The 17,071-nt window shown below is 38.0% G+C and overlaps 1 protein-coding gene across 3 annotated transcripts in view; it reads left to right on the top strand.

Moving 5' to 3' along the window:
* Nucleotides 1-12,975, top strand: part of DOK6 (docking protein 6) — a 799,313-nt gene extending 786,338 nt beyond the window's left edge. For 2 of the 3 annotated variants that reach the window (XM_063923391.1, XM_063923390.1), the window contains exon 9: nt 4,635-12,975. In XM_063923391.1, the coding sequence (XP_063779461.1) occupies nt 4,635-4,913 (279 nt within the window). In that variant the 3' untranslated portion in view covers nt 4,914-12,975. The remainder of the gene's footprint in view (nt 1-4,634) is intronic. The other variant, XM_063923392.1, reaches the window with a different exon arrangement.
* Nucleotides 12,976-17,071: the final 4,096 nt, after the last annotated feature.

The following is a 17,071-nucleotide window of genomic DNA, read 5'->3' as shown; positions in this document are numbered from 1 at the left end:
TTCTGTCAGGAAAGATGGCTTTATCAGCATGCAACCTGAGCTATCTTGATTTCCAGAACCATGTCTTTTCTTATGACATTAGATGGTTTTGATTAATGCACCTTAATGTTTGGTTTGACCTCTTGTAATTGCATGGTTTACAAACTAAATATCTCAGTATGCTAACTGGCAGCCACAAGTTGCGACTGCAATTTACATTGCAGTCGCAGCAATTGTGGATGGTCCCCTGCGGCTGCAGCTAGGCTGCGTATGCAAGCAGTCAGCTGCCATTTTCCTATCGGAGCGGCTGCGTGTGACATCATGCAGCTGCCTCAAAAATGTTGCCAACCAGCCCCCATTTTCCCCACACCGTCCTCAAAACGGTCTGCACGGGACCTGCGTGTGTGCATTGGCGCCACCGACAGGGTAATTGCGGACGCTTGGCTTAACGATGTGACCTGAATAACCCCCTAAATCTCCCACCAAGAATTTTTACTTTCCTACTGTGCCATTCATTTTGTTTTGGGTTTGTTAATGTTACTTTATTTTAATGAAAACCCCTAAACAAATGCAGTTTTATTCACATAAACATTTATTACACACTTCCACTAACCACACAAAAAGGAATCTTTTCTTTTATTCAACATTGGTGTAATGATTATAATTATGTACAAGAAATGGAAAATTTGGCATATGCATGGATAATGACCATTTTAACTAATACATTTTGAATACTATTTGAATTATAATAGCACTGTTATGTGTTTATTGCTTTGTATTACCATTTACAGCTATCCTATGAATCATAATTTTGTTATTTATTGTTTTGTGTTTCTGCCAAGCTCTGGAACTAGAATGATATGATCATAAGTTTTATGTAAATGTCCTTTGTTTTGCTATGTGGCATCAAAACATTTAAAATAAATGTAGTTGTTGCTGTCATTGTTGCAAATGGAAAATTGATATCTGTAGAATAATGCTTTTGACAAAATATTCCTTAAACGTGAACATTTTGGAAATCTGATTATACTTTCTACATATAAATTGTACTGAAATTACTGTGGAACAAGATTATTGTTAAAAAGGTAAACACCCTAACAAACAATCTGGGATATTGAAAATAATTATTTGCTTGCCGCTATGTTGTGCAAATATTCCTTTTGCCTGGAGAGTTCTAGCTGCATTTTCTATTTGTTCACCAAGGGAGGAGGTTCAAAGTTAGAAGAATTGAGGTCCAAGCCTGGATCCCTGTGAAACGCTGACAGATAGAGAAAATGGGGATGGGTGGGGTGGTGGAATTAGTGGTAGAGACAGAAAAGAAAACATGAAAGGACTTATATGGAGGGGAGGGTTTGAAGTGGGAGATTGACAGTGTCAAAGGCAGCCGATAGATCGAGAAGGATGAGAGTGGAGAATTAACTGTTGGCTTTGTCAGTGAGAAGTGCTTATTCTGTACATTATACAGTATGATTATATGGGCCATCCACCTGATAATGTCGTATCGGTCAGATAATTGTACAGTGTATGTGTGAGACTGATCCGAGAATATCTATCGATTAGACAAGCCAAATAGCCCAAGTTGCTAGTCGTTGCCCAGGATTAGTGTTTAATGAGCAGCATTACTTTATTATTATTATTATTATTATTATTATTATTATTATTATTTGTTTAATAAGCTTATTGTTAGAAAATGTCATGAAAACAGCACATTAAAAAAAGTTATTATACTCCAATTCAACTACCCTCTGCCATACATTTCCCATTCTTCTTAAACTTATTCCTTAATAAGTAAGTACAGTAAGCTCTTTAGCCTTCCCTGCTATTCTTACCCAGCACTGCAGCCATATATTGTGCTATACTGTACATCATTTTTATGCATGTGCAGCTGCACAGTAGCCCATATGTTAGAACAAAGATCATTGAGAGAAGAAATGAGGAAATGGTTCCTCAGTGAAAGTGATGATGTTACACTTGTCTGAATACATAGTAGTTAATTAATTACATCATTGTTATATATTTGCAGATTAATATAATTCAGTATAATTATGTTACTATCATAGAATAATCATTAATATTGAAATCCACAATTTACAGTAACATTATGGTAATTTACATCTCAGCTGTATTATGTTATCATTTTAAAATTGATGAATAATTGATAAGTTAATTACTCTAGTTTTCAGTCTGAGGAATATCCATACTGTTAAACTTAATTTTACCATAGTGGGCAGATTAACCTTGGCTGATGAACATTATGCAATAACCTTGGCTGATGAACTTGTATCTTTATACTACATTAGAACGCCTTTGTGTGTGCAATACATGACAAATTACAGATTAATTCTGTTATTAAATGGTACCTTAACTAAAAGAGATGTTGCTTAATTACATTCATTATACTACAGTATGTACTGTAGCTCCTGATTCTTACAGAGACACAGTGTTGCTTTTGTCAGATATCTTCCAAATAACCTCAGTTTGTTTCCATGACTACAGATATTACTAAGGAAGTTCAGTAATGAGACAAATCACTCATGTCACCACTTATGGATGAGTGATAAGGGGACATCAGGACTAACGTTACTACATGTCACTTTAGTGTATATGAATTGTATTGGTTGAAATACAGTAAGCCCAGAAATGGTCTATCAGATAAAGTGCAATATGCATCTAATTCAAAGGATAGAACAATGCTGTATGTCTGCCACCTCCCAGAGTGTGGGAAAATCAAATACTTTTGTGGTGAGAAAAATGCAGTTAGCCATCCTGGAAAGCAAGGGATCCATTCCCACACATTGTTCAGAACATTACGTCTTTTCAATTTTTGACACCACAAACATAATCTAAATTTTGCAAGTGAATGTATAATTACCACATTAATGCACCTAAGGTCAGACAGAATGAATAACTCAATCACCTGAAAACCACGCATTCTAAGATTGAAATGTACTAATCCTTCTACTGAGTTTAGAAGTGTACAAGTGGAGAAGTGGCTCAAAATAACCAATAAGCTTCTAGTTAGCATTTAGTACATTCTATAAATTGCTAGGTTGAAGATGATTAGCTGCTATGGGCAACTTCTCCACTTGTCAACATCTCCACCATTTAAAAGGTTTGATACATATCACCATAACTGAGAATTTGGGTTGCACAGCTGGGTTGCTTCCATCTTAGAACATGCATCCATTTGCTACTCATAGAAACAGAGGCGTTTGTGCATACGTAGGTGCTTAATGTTGCAAAGATATTTCATTGTTGTACATGATATTTCATTGTTGTACATGAGCCTTATGGTATTTCTACTGGTGCTTAAAATACATATACTAATAATACTGAGCATATTGCCTATTACTATTTACTTTGGCAACCAGTATTTGATGTTTCATGATTTTTTTGGAAGATACTTGGGTTTCATTTTTGGAATAACTATTCTTAAATGTTTTCTAAAAATGATACAGAACAGCCTTTTCTCAACATGAAGGAATAGAAGGACACTTATTTTTATCTGTTTGCTCAAAGCTCATGTATTTTACTATTTTTTTCCAATTTGCTTAATTTCAAAAATGTAAGATTAACTACAAGTTTAGGACACATAAAATAAAATAACTATATATACAGTCATTTTTATTCATTTTTTATTAGAAAATAATATATATTAGGAACTGGTTATAGGGACAGGGCTTAAGAAGTTGGTTTAGAGACATGAGTTTAAGGTTATGAGTTACTGGTAGGGGCATCTTAAGAGAGGAGGAGGACCATGTGCAGTCTCCTTCTGGGCCACCTCCTCTCTAGCCAGCAGTGCTCTTGACTCTGGGCCATAGGGGCACTAGGGGACCCTAGCGCTGTCCCAGAGTTTAGTATGCATGTACAGGTCTCTGGGAAAATGGCAAGGCAGCCATTGTTCCAGTGTTTTTCCTACTGTGCATAAACAAAACGCTGGGAAAGCCATGCCATTTTCACAGTGATTTCTACAGTGCTACTGCTGCTGCCACTGGACTCCAGATGGTAAGTATTAAAAAAATTGATGAGGGTGTGTGATGTGGGCAACCCTGGACCTTGCACACATTAAAACATATGCTAGTGGTTACTGGGGTTATGGACTGTAGTGGAAAATAGATACAGTATAGCATTCTGGTTTACATAATGGGCACTGGAGAAAGAGATTTGGGACTGGGGCTATATGCTGAGTTTAGAGTATTAAATTAATTGAATCCTTAATAAACTGGAGTCCAAATCCATGAAATACTTGATGCTTAAAATCAGAGTAGACATGGATTCAGTATAATGCTTCTTATTCTGTTTTTTTTTCAGTGCAGTTACCTTCCCTCACCCAATTATATACAGTCTACTTCCACCACATCTAAATAAAACAGAAAATGTATTCTTCTACTAATTACAAATTATCATTAATTTTTATGCTTTATGCAATATTGTAAAAATAGGGACAGCCACACAGTTAATTATTCTACAGCCGTAGACATTTCTATTAGGTTTTCCACAGTTTAGAGATTCAGTATGTAGACAACCATTTGCACTGATGTTGTTCCTCAGCTTATTCATATAGATCCATAAATATGTGGAATTGATTCATCTGGTCACAAACCTGCTTAGAAATCCATTGTGAATAATTTGGAATACTAATTTTCTTTTTCTAGGTAACCGTTTCTGTACAACAAAGATGTCTCGTGCACAGACGTTTTCCAGTTACTCCTCTGAGTCGTGCAAGAAGTACCAGCAGCCCCTGTCGGTGTTTAGTGGGTATGAATCCATCTACTGCTCATGCATCCTCTAGTGACATTCAGAAGGCTGTTGACTACAGAGACAATATGAACTGGAACTTGAAAGTTGGGTCAACAAGTCATCTGCACCCTCCGCATTCAAGGAAGTTGAATTACAATGAAAGCAGAGATCAAGGTTTTCAATTAGACAATTAAGAAATCTCGGGGCAAAGATGCGTGTTCTGACTTTTTTTTTACTTTATTTTTCGGTCTTCAGGATACCCTGTCAAATTTATAATTGCTGTCATTACCATTGCCAGCTTTAAAGAGATACTTTGGGCTAAATTCATTAACACGTGATCTATCGATGATCCATTACGTCTTGGGTAGTAAATTAATCTATTTTCACCTTTTTTCCACACTGTGCAGAGATTTGTAGACATGCAGTGTGATTTCGGTGTACTTGTGATTGGTGAAAGAGTGGTCTCAGAAAACGTTTCAACACATTTGGACCCAGATAAGACCAATTTGCATGTTGGTGAATTTAGCAGTCTAAATATTTGTCTCATTGGTGGCTTTGCTGGGTAGAAGTGCTTTTTTCTGGCTGTATACATTTATGCTCAAACTCTTAGACCCACGGTACTAAGGATGATAAAATCCTACTCCTAAATCACATTGGATATAATCTACAGACCTGACACTAATGGCTGTACAACATTATATGTATTTTAGGGTATGCCTTCCAAATTGAGGTAATCAATGTGAAAAGATTATTATCATCACCATCATCATCATTATCACTACTACAAAAATATCTACTACATGCAGATAGATAAGAATATGTAAGTCTGACATTGCTAAAAGTTTAGGCAGACCACTTCTAAGCTACCATTCTGGCAGAAAAAAATGCTTTCCTCAAGCCTCCTATTAAATCTACTCTATTTAGATTTATATGAAAAATATTTTTATAATTAAAAAAAATCAAAAGGATAGCTGATATAGTGGAACTAAGAAGTGTACAAAGTAAGCACATAGGCACAAAGTAGCTGTTTCATCTCATCTACCATTTAAACACATTGGATGGGGACAGGTTATTGCACCATTATGAAACACATCCATAGTACAGTATTTTGGGTGTTGCTGGAAAAAATCCTGGTTATTTATGAACAGTAAAAGGCGCTATGTGGATGCACATTCAACTTTATAAAAATGTGTCTTTTGCATATACATTGGTGTGCAGCCATCTAACCTTTTAGGAGGCACATCTATGCAGTTTTGCAAACATATCCAGTAATCCACATGGTAAAAATCCTAAAGTCATGCCTAATATAACTTTAGGCCAAACCTTTAAAGAAGTACTGTTTTTCTTCTAGAAGTCAACAAGACAACACTTTTACACATATCAAAGTCTTAAATCATGATTTATCATATTTGTATGTTTTCTTAGGTTTTTCTATATTGATAGAATTAAAAATAACAAATTTGATTTCCCATAAACGTGCACTTGTTTCGAACAAAAAGACTCCTATTGAAAGTATAGGTCAATGGTAGCATACAAGCACCTCCAAAAATATGTTAAAATTAGGTTGACATATGTTTACCATATAAAAGAAAGACGATCTACAGGCACTGCTCATTTACAAATCTGGTCCTACTGTATAACACAAAATGTAATTTTTGCAAATACAGTAGGAGCAATATAAATATATTTTGCTTATCCAGCTGATTACAAGGTACACCATGATTTGTCTAGCTCTTTACATTACTAGGAGAAAAGGGTTTCCCTTCCATAACCAATTTCATCTTGACATGCTAACCACTATAGAGGCCATTACATCAAAACAAAACTCGGTGAAATACATAATAACCTGCATTTGCAAGGTGCTTTCAAACTTCAAAAATTACCCTTATATTTTTTAATAATTCCCTCATATACACTTTAAGAAAAAATGACAGATTAAAATATGAGCTAGTAAAAATATAATTAATTGTAATAAGCTGTTAATGTCATGATAATACACAGCTGACTAGTTTCTAAAATGATATCCCATGCATTTCTATATAGCTATTGTTTGAGGATTGTACTAATGAAACAGACAGTGCAATGTCTAGGAGAAGCTTGTGGTAACAACAGATGTTTAAATAAAATATTTTATTACATTAAAAGTTAGTTCATTTACAAAGTCAGGTCCAAAAGTCTTACCTCCAATTCTCAATCTTGAACATACAGGGATTGATTCTGAGTCAGACTCAATGCGAATGCAATGGCGGACAGTCGTAACAGCCAGATGTGTTCATTTATGCTAATGTGATATCTGTACGGCTTTATGCATATATATAGTCGCAGCGCCCACTATTTTTGTATATGCAGCCATCATCATTATCATTACTATGGGTTCTAACAACATACCCATGCTTAATGAGAAAGATGTGTCAGAAACAGGCATCCCTTTGTCATAAGCATGTATCGGGACAGCATGCAAGTCTGGCTACACATCCATAATACTCCCAAAAAATAGAGGTTTTGAATTAATTTGAAAGGAGGCTGTCTAGCTGACACCCAATAATACAAATTTTACAAGGAGAATCAGTCATGCATGGACCCTCCATCAAGGTTCATATACTGTACATGGGTATGTCTGTGCATGTAGTGCAGGCTCAAGTGCAATTTGCTATAAATCACTAGATGCACCTGCATTTGAACTTGTGTATGACACAGAATCAGGCCAATGGTATGCTCATTGCACAAGGAATTCATTCTGATAATAAAAGACAAACTGGTTTATGTATCCATGGTGGCTTTTTTTTATTCCTTACAATGTCTGCTTATGCTATATGTGTATTATGCAGAGCAAGATAGTATCTTTTTGCATTTGATTATTAAAATGGCATAAGCAAACCTTTATCAACTCCGAACATGTATAGTTTTATGTATGTTTACACAACTGACAAGATTTATAGGGGTAAAGGGGGGTACACATGGCCCAATTCAGGCTCAGCATGATGTGTGCTGAGCCCGATGTGGGCTTATAACATATCACAGCGGGTGTCTGTACACACGCTGCAATGTGTGCTAGCCCGATCCTAACTAGACCGCAAGGCTCAATGAAAGCCTTGCGATCTAGCCAGATCTTGACTGCATGCAGTCAAGATCTGAGCCAGCGATAGCGCTGCGTGGGACTGCACATCGCTATCGCTATGGGGCAAACAGACAGAGTAATCCATGCTTAATGTCTAAGCAATCTAGTCAGATTGCTTAGAAATTTAGCAAAAATCTCTCTGTGTGTACCCCCTTTAGACAGTTTCCTCAAAAACTATTGAATGCTCCCCAGGCTATTACTATGATATGTTAATTTGCTGTAAACTGTATCTACCTCATTTACTGTCTTCCCTGAGGGTATGCTATTTTCTGTGACTAAATGTGTAATACCGGGAGGCAGGGAGCACTAAAAGCATTTATCTGTTTGATCAGCAGGTTACTGTACTTCTGACTTGTACTACATCTGACACAATACTCCTTCTGATACTTCTAAGCATGCTTCTGTCCACATCCAAGACATGTGGATGGGGCAAGTACTTCACAAGTTGTAAAACAGCTGTGGCATCTGAAAACCAGTAGCTGGAAAGGGAGGCAGACTAACAAGGGTTCTCTACAACAGGGAATGGTCAAAGTCATCTTAATTCGGTATGTAGAAAAGCAATCCAATGCAAAAAGTTTGAGGCAGAGATGAAGTCTATTATCCCTTTCACACCGCACAAATAACCCGGTATCGACTCGGCATATTGCCGGGTCGACATAGGTCAGTGTGCGGTGTGAAAGGGGCATAGCCAAAATCCCAGGTCGCCTGACCCGGCAATTCAACCTGGGAATAAAGCAGTGTTATACCCGGATTGAATACCGGGTCAATGGCAGCGTAAATGGGCTCCCGGGTTGATGCGACCCGGGACCCATTTACTACAGCAGGGAGCGGCACCGCTGCTGGCTCCGCCCCCCGCTGCTATGGCAACCTGCCCGGCATATTGCCGGGTCGGGGAAGCCAGCACCAGCGGCCAATGCCGGATCCCACCCGGGAAGGACACGTTTCCAATTCCCGGGTGGGATCCAGCATTGGCGGTGTGAAAGGGGTATAAGAGAAGCTGTTAATGATACAGGTGTAGATAATAACAGAATTCTGGGGGACCGCAGCAATTATATTACTGGGCTGGAGCAGAATTATCTGGCAAGAAGGCAGTGGAGCAAGAACATGCTAGATCATCAGGGAGGAATAAGACTGAACTGGACACAAGGCAACACACTAGCTGACAGCAAGAGTAGCTCAGTGAGCAGAGCTTCTGTTTCCAGTGATGAGAAACCTAAGGCCCACATTTATCAAAGCTTTGAGAGAGATGAAGGAAAGTACCAAATCATCAGCTCATTGCTATCATTTTTCACACACAAACTGTAAAATGACAGGAGAAAATTGTATAGTACTTTATCTTTCTCCACTTTATCTCTCTCCAAGCCTTGATCAAGCTTGGCCTACAGTAAGTATGAGTTGTCATTTTTCACAGAATATAGGGGGTCATTCCGAGTTGATCGCTCGCTAGCAGTTTTTAGCAGCCGTGCAAACGCATTGTTGCCACCCACTGGGGAGTGTATTTTAGCTTTGCAGAAGTGCGAACACTTGTGCAGCAGAGTGCCTACAAAATGGTTTTGTGCAAAACAAGAGTAGCCCTGTAGTTACTCTTCGTGTGCGTTGATTCTAACGATGGAGGGATGGCTTTTTACGTCACACACCCACCCAGCGAACACCCAGCCACGCCTGCGTTTTTTCTGCTACACCTGTGTTTTTCTAAGCACTCCCTGAAAATGGTCAGTTGACACCCAGAAATGCCCACTTCATGTCAATCTCCTTGCGGCCGGCTGTGCGAATGGAATCGTCACTAGAACCAGTGCATAACCACAATGGACTTTGTACCTGTACGACAAGCGTGCACACTGCGGAGCATACGCATGCGCAGATTAGCCTTGTTTTCACTGATCACTATGCAGCGAACAACGGCAGCTAGCGATCAACTCAGAATGACCCCTAAACTCTGGAAGATTCAGGAGCTGACTATATATAATACATGAGTTAAAACTTTTCTTTAAAAGAATTTTTGTCTACACCATTTACTTTCCATTTATTCATACAGTATACTGTAGTCTATTTCTGTGGAATCTAGTGTGCAGGATCTTCTCTTTGATAAATTATTTTTCCCCTTAACAATTACTTGTGGTGGCAAAACTAAGGGGGTCATTCCGAGTTAATCGCACGCTGCAACTTTTTGTAACCCGTGTGATCAACTAGACGCCACCTATGGGGGAGTGTATTTTTGCAAAGCAAGGCTGCGATCACTTGTGCAGACCTGCTATGCAAAAACATTTTTGTGTAGAACCAGACCAGGGTAAGAGTTACTTATCCTGTGCGATCAATCCAGCGTTGCAGGTCCCGGAATTGATGTCAGACATCCGCCCTCCAAACGCCTCGACATGCCTGCATTTGGATCTCCACGCCCAGAAAATGGTGAGTTGATGCCCGGTTCCGCCTTCCTCCTGTCAATCTTCTTGCGGTCGCCACTGCGACCGCTTTAATCGTTAGCGGCGTCGCTGCCTGGCGACAGCCGCCGCCGGGCAATGACTCGCCTGAGCAGTTCCAACCTGATCGCACGGCTGCAAAGAAGCACACAGGGGAGAGGGGAATCGCTGTGCAGGGCTGCACTCGCTTGTGCAGGGAGCTGCACAAACAAAAGTTTGTGCAGTTTCTGCACAGATCAGGACTAAGGGGCTATTTACTAAACCTTGGCTGGAGATAAAGTCACTGGAGATAAAGTACCAGCCAATCGGCTCCTGTCATTTTTCAAATACAGCCTGTGACATGGCAGTTAGGAGCTGATTGGCTTGTACTTCATCTCCAGCGACTTTATCTCCAGCCCAGGCTTAGTAAATAGACCCCTTACTCACCCGCTGCGATCATCCAGTACGGAGCTGATGTCAGGATCCCTCCCTTGAAATGGCTGGGCACGCCTGTGTTCGGACAGACACTCCCTGAAAACGGTCAGTTGATGCCTCCGTCCTCTTCCTGTAAGTCTTCTTGCTGTCGCGGGTGTGATCGCTTTCTTTGTTAGTTCTGTCACTGCCTGGCGACAGCTGTCGCCAGGAAGCAACGTGTCTGCGCATTGCGGTCACGGCGCATGTGCAGTTCAGACCCGATCTCACTACTGAGAAAAACTGCAGTGTGCGATCGGTCAGAATGACCCCCATTATCTGAGCTTGCTGAGAGTGTATAAGGGTTCAGAGTTCCTTTGGTCTAACTTTGAAAAGTTCAACAATCTCTTACAAAAAAAAATTTTATGTTTCAATGCACCTAGGGAACACCCTCTTGTGTCCTCTTGAGGACTCCATATAGAGACCAGATTATTCTGTAGAGGGCGTGAGTCAAAATCAGAGACAAACAACTGTAAATAAAGATAGAACAGGATGAGTTTATTAGGACAAGGAATGTTCAGGTATCCAGAAAGGTGGAGTTGAAGAGCAGTTAGTAACTGTACACATGTAGAGAATGACAGAATGCATCAGTCATATCATCAACTATATATTAATGGCCACATTCAATAATCTGGCAAGGCGGAAGTGACAGTGCCTGGGTTAATTTAGATGTCAGTGGGTGCAGCAAGAACATGCTAGGGCATCAAGATAACAGTTACACTGAGTTCAGCAAAAAGCAAGACAACAAGATGACCTACAGCTAGTGTAAATGATTTAAAAAAAATGCATAGCAATGCTGAGTGGGGATGTCAGGACTCCATGGACAGGGTGGGGCAGACATGAATATTACCATGGCAAACATATTTTTGTCAAAAGTTAGGGGTCTATTTACTAAGCCTTTGATGGAGATAAAGTGGACGGAGATAGAGTCCCAGCCAATCGGCTCCTAACTGTCATGTCACAGGCTGGGTTTGAAAAATTACAGTTATAAGCTGATTGGCTGGTACGTTATCTCCATCCACTTTATCTCTGTCCAAGGCTTAATAAATAGACCCCTCAGTCACTGGATATAACCGTTCCAAAAGTGGCTGACAGAATCCACTCTGTCAGAAGTACACTGGTAATGTACAGAAATTTACAGCTACTTTTAGAGAAGATGAAGAACTTGGACAATCTTTTATAGTTGGTGTTTTTAAGGGATGGAATCAGAATCCCAGTGGTTGGTATCCAGACAGTCAGAATGCAGACAACAGCATCCCAACATTTAGAATCCCGATGGATCGTGGTAAGCATTTTAACTAACCATAACCCACGCCTCCTGAAGCCTAACCCTAACCATCCTCTCCTGCACCCTAACCATAACCATCCACCCCACATCCTAACCCCAACCCCAGTACTTACCATCAGGATCCCTTGTGATTCATACTACTGGGATGTTGCGGTTGGCATTCTGACTGTATGGGTCCAGTTTTAAAGACTATGTACAATATTACTTAATAGAAGTGTTCTATTTCAACTGTGCTAGATGAATATAGCCAGTGTATTATTCCATCTAAAAAGTAATATATGTATGGACAGATGTAGATGGTTTTCTATCTCTCCTTGTCCATGCCTGTGTGGTTAAAAATAAAACTGATCTATTTACTTCTCAAAATGCAGACTAGGACCCCATTTACCAATGATCAAATATTCTGGTAGACCACTGTCATTAACTAACCAGCTCAAAATTTGATTAGTCATGATACATATTTTTGTACTTTTTAAGGCTGCAAACATGGTTAGTTTATTATACACACACCCATACTGTACATATGTATAACCCCAAAACTGCCAGCACTCATCTTTACAAACACCTGCCCGAATAGAAATTAAATCAAAAGCTCCAATGTAAGAAACGGCACTCAAAACGCACAATTTCAGTTGCAAACAAAATATACTGTGTTTGTTTGCATCTGAAATTGTGCCTCTCGAGCGCCATTTTTCACATTGGAGCTTTTATATAGAAATTGCCAAAATGTCCATTCATATGAAATCATTTGTGAGCAACTTCATTTCTGAAATGAAGCAATTTATCTGCTGCTCTTGAAGTTAAGATGTGAAGGGAACTAAATGTTTTAGCCTTTGAACTATAGTCATTTGCACAATTCAGAAAGAATAGCTACTGTCTTAAAAATAATTAAATTGGTAATATATTTAAAGGTCAGTAAGTTGAATGATTGCAAATTAAAATGACCTCTTACAGGAATCTGCTCATATTTAACGTAAGTTAATGAAGTGTTAACATTTTTCTCCAATTATTAAAAATCAATCACTGATTTTAATTTATCTGCAATATATGAATGAAAAAAATATCTATTTATGTTAATGTTTAAAATGTACTTTTAAAGCTTAGTACCATGTTCCCTTCACTTTTCCATACTTATTTATATAGAATTCAACAGTACATTATCAAAACTGCAGAGTTCTAATATCTTCATAACATTTGGTAAATTATCATTATCAAGTCATTATCAAGACTATGGGTTTATTAAGGAAGCATGTTAATCAATCAAGATATACAAATTGTAATTTGTGTATCTACTGAGATTTATGTCAAATTTAAAGGAAAAATTATTATTTTCAGCTATACATTTCTCTGACTTCAAGGTATATTATTTCTTACTTTAACCAATACACGGTCATGTGGTTTATTACTTTTCCATATTTTATTGCAATTAGTTCGTACAGTAACAATCTCAAAACATAGATGGAAGAAGAGCCATACTTACCACTACTCCTTGGAAACAGCAAGGAATGATTTATCTGTAAGTCCACAAACTCTACGAGTATCCCTTTAAGGCTAAGTTATGCCATTTATGGTATACAAGAAATAGTTGGCTTGCTGATACTGTAAAAGTAATAAAATACAAACGAGGAATCCTCTTTTGTATTTTATGTTATTCAAGAAGTGGTACTCTTGTCAGTGGGGACTGAGCTGCAATTAGGAGGTGAAAGTTACTCCAATCCATCTATATTTTGCTGTGATATTGTAGTAATAACAGGAATACCAATAATTGCTGATTCTATGTAGGATGTAATTTAATATAGAGTTGTATCAGTCATTAAAAAGTGTTTTAAATATATTGTTTTGTTTTTTACAAACTTTAGTCTTGTATATTAGTATAAATCTTTTGATATTTATAGTGCGGTAAGATACCTATATCATGTTACAAAACATCCACCAGATGTATAATGTGAACAGATACATAAAATAAAAGTGTTAGCGAATGCACAATACACATAATATTAACCTATTATACTGTAAATTTATTTTCTAAACAGGCATTACTAATTAATCTAATTAAGGTAATATTCATACTAAGCCCTTGAAATCTGCTCCAATTCAGTCCAGTAAAATTAATTACATTTTTGTGTTAAACTAGAGGCTGTTAACATGCATGTGCTCTATTTGTCAGTGAGACAGAAAAAGATTACATAAAAAAACATAGCCCAGATTTTTCTGATCTACTTTTCTCATTTCCTCAACAACTAGTTATTTTGCATTAAATATGACCGATATTTATTCTAAACTATCTGTGGACAGTGTACGAGCGCAAGTTTTGTCAACGGCTGTTAACATTTTCTGTCTAACCTGACCACTAGCTGTCACTTTACACTGCTTTTGTGTTACCCATTTACTATAATTAGTACCTGCTTAGTGATGTCATCACACAATCAAGTGCCTATGGCAGAGCACCTGGTAAATGTGATTTTCCAAATTAGACAACATAAACTACTGGCAGCACAATAAGAACTTGTCTCTCATCTTTAGTTTTTATCTTTTAATGTGTACTGGCCATAGACCCTGATGATGTTCTTTTGCCTTTCACTGCTATTCAGAATCTCTCAGATTATGTTGAAAAAGCAAACAGAATAACATTTTTATGTTTGTACAGGTTGAGTATCCCTTATCCAAAATGCTTGGGACCAGAGGTATTTTGGATATCGGATTTTTCCGTATTTTGGAATAATTAGATACCATAATGAGATATCATGGTGATGGAACCTAAATCTAAGCACAGAATGTATTTATGTTACAAATACACCTTGTACACACAGCCTGAAAGTAATTTTAGCCAATATTTTTTATAACTTTGTGCATTAAACAAAGTGTGTCTACATTCACACAATTCATTTATGTTTCATATACACCTTATATACACAGCCTGAAGGTAATTTAATACAATATTATTAATAACTTTGTGTATTAAACAAAGTTTGTGTACATTGAGCCATCAAAAAACAAAGGTTTCACTATCTCACTCTCACTCAAAAAAGTCTGTATTTCGGAATATTCCGTATTTCGGAATATTTGGATATGGGATACTCAACCTGTACAAAATAGTCATAGCCACATAATAATTTCAGCTATTATGGTCAGCTCTATGGTTAGTCTCACCACCTACTGACCAGTAAGTGTCAATTGCTGTTCTGGATTCAACAACTGTTTCCTAACTTTTTTACCTGTTGTATCAACTCTCTGTGACACCTTCTGTGTATTATACAGTAGTGAAGATCTACATGAGTGGGTTCAAAAGTATTTCCTGGTGAACAGTGCTACTATATTGCAGCTTTCTGTAAAGTTGCTAATGAAATGAAATTATAATCTTCTGTGCATTCAGTAGGATACCTGAAGTTCTATACTTTGTTGATTTTTAGGCCTAAGAATTGAACCTGGATGGGGATATGAACAAAAATAAACAATGCTTTGCCCTAAAGAACATATTGACTGGTTATTTATTATGATACTGTAGATATTTGTTTCAAGGGATGACAACTTCAAATGACTATTTTAGGACCATTTGAAAGTCTACACAAAGTGAAAGTGGGTCATTAGTAACCAGTCAGCTTCCTGATCTGTCTCAGTAAATTGTTGCACAGGAGTCATGCACTATCATATTGTTGTTGGCAGAACTCCTATAAAGGAGGTGGTGCCTGCGCATCACTGACTACATCATGGAATATAGTTACTCTCATCAACAGGATCCCAAAGATCAAACTGATTGCTATTCATAACATTCCATATTAAGGAGTTACCTACATAGAAAAGTGTAGCTTTGTCCAGCTCTGAAACACCAGAGATAGTACTTGGACCAACACCACCAGTTTCAGCATTTATAGTGCTTATGGATCATTCACCAACCAATGTGTCACTAGACCTAAAATTAATGTTGGAAATGATGTATGTGCAGATGTTGATATTGGTATAGGCACACACCAGTGGATGACTTAAACTATAAATGGCCCAGATGGAACAGAGCTTGAGCCTAGCAGGGTTTCATAGAGCTCACCAGTCAGTGCAGGGATGATGGAACAGATTTATATACAGATATTCACATGTCTCTCATAGGAGCTAAGCAGGAGACTTTTGTCTCCCACTATTTCACACTACACAGTCTTACAGAATCTCAAGATGGCTCTGCACATACTGAGTGGAGATCTCATTGGCCATCTTGGGATAGGGCATTAAGGCTCCCTGAAGAACAGAAAGACTGGCGTATGAGTAGTAGCACACTTCTCTTTCAACATCTCCCCTTCCTCCCCTTCATTGCAACAAGCTTTTCCTTGTTACACAAATAATGTTAGCTTCTTTGTAGTGACCTGTAAATCAGATTGTGTTAAACACATGAAAAAACATCAGCATTTCAAGTGACTTTCGTTGCACTATTTTTTAAGAACATTGAAAGCGAATGAGACATCATTTCTAAGAAAATCTGCAGGATACTCTTCACTTGCAATGTGAACCACTTGATCTTATTTCCACTAGTTCACAAATGACTAGATGTTTTTTCTTGATATACAGTACCCAGACCTCCTGCGGTGCTTAGTACTATGTGATAGGTTGATGGCAGCTCTGTTGTCACATTCAATTTTGGTGGTATCTTGTATATTCGTGATATTTAACTCACTCAAGGTTTCTTTGTGGTTTATGATCCCCTTAGCAGATTCAGTTATTGCCATTTATTCTGCTTATGTCATAAATAATGCCACTCTGGGCTGTTTTCTACTTGCCTAGTTTATCACTGCACCACCAGGTGCATTCCCTTTAAGTATCTCAAGATCCTTTTCACTGCTGTCCAATGCTGCCTTCCTGGGATAACGGCAAATTAAATCACTTTACTCACTGCATGGGTGATGTGAGGATAAGTCCAAATTCTTGCATACTGTAAATAAGGTACCCAATATCTTCCATGCATTCTCAATCTCCATTTCATCATTGGGTTACATTTCCATGCTCAACTTTGCCTATGACATCACATATTTCTCAAGTATGTTTTTCACATAGATGTGCTCATTGACAGATATAGGTTATGAGCTGTACACAGAT

The sequence above is a fragment of the Pseudophryne corroboree genome, chromosome 5 (assembly GCF_028390025.1).
Source record: "Pseudophryne corroboree isolate aPseCor3 chromosome 5, aPseCor3.hap2, whole genome shotgun sequence".
Classification (NCBI taxonomy): domain Eukaryota; kingdom Metazoa; phylum Chordata; class Amphibia; order Anura; family Myobatrachidae; genus Pseudophryne; species Pseudophryne corroboree.
This window is presented reverse-complemented; position numbering and strand designations above follow the sequence as displayed.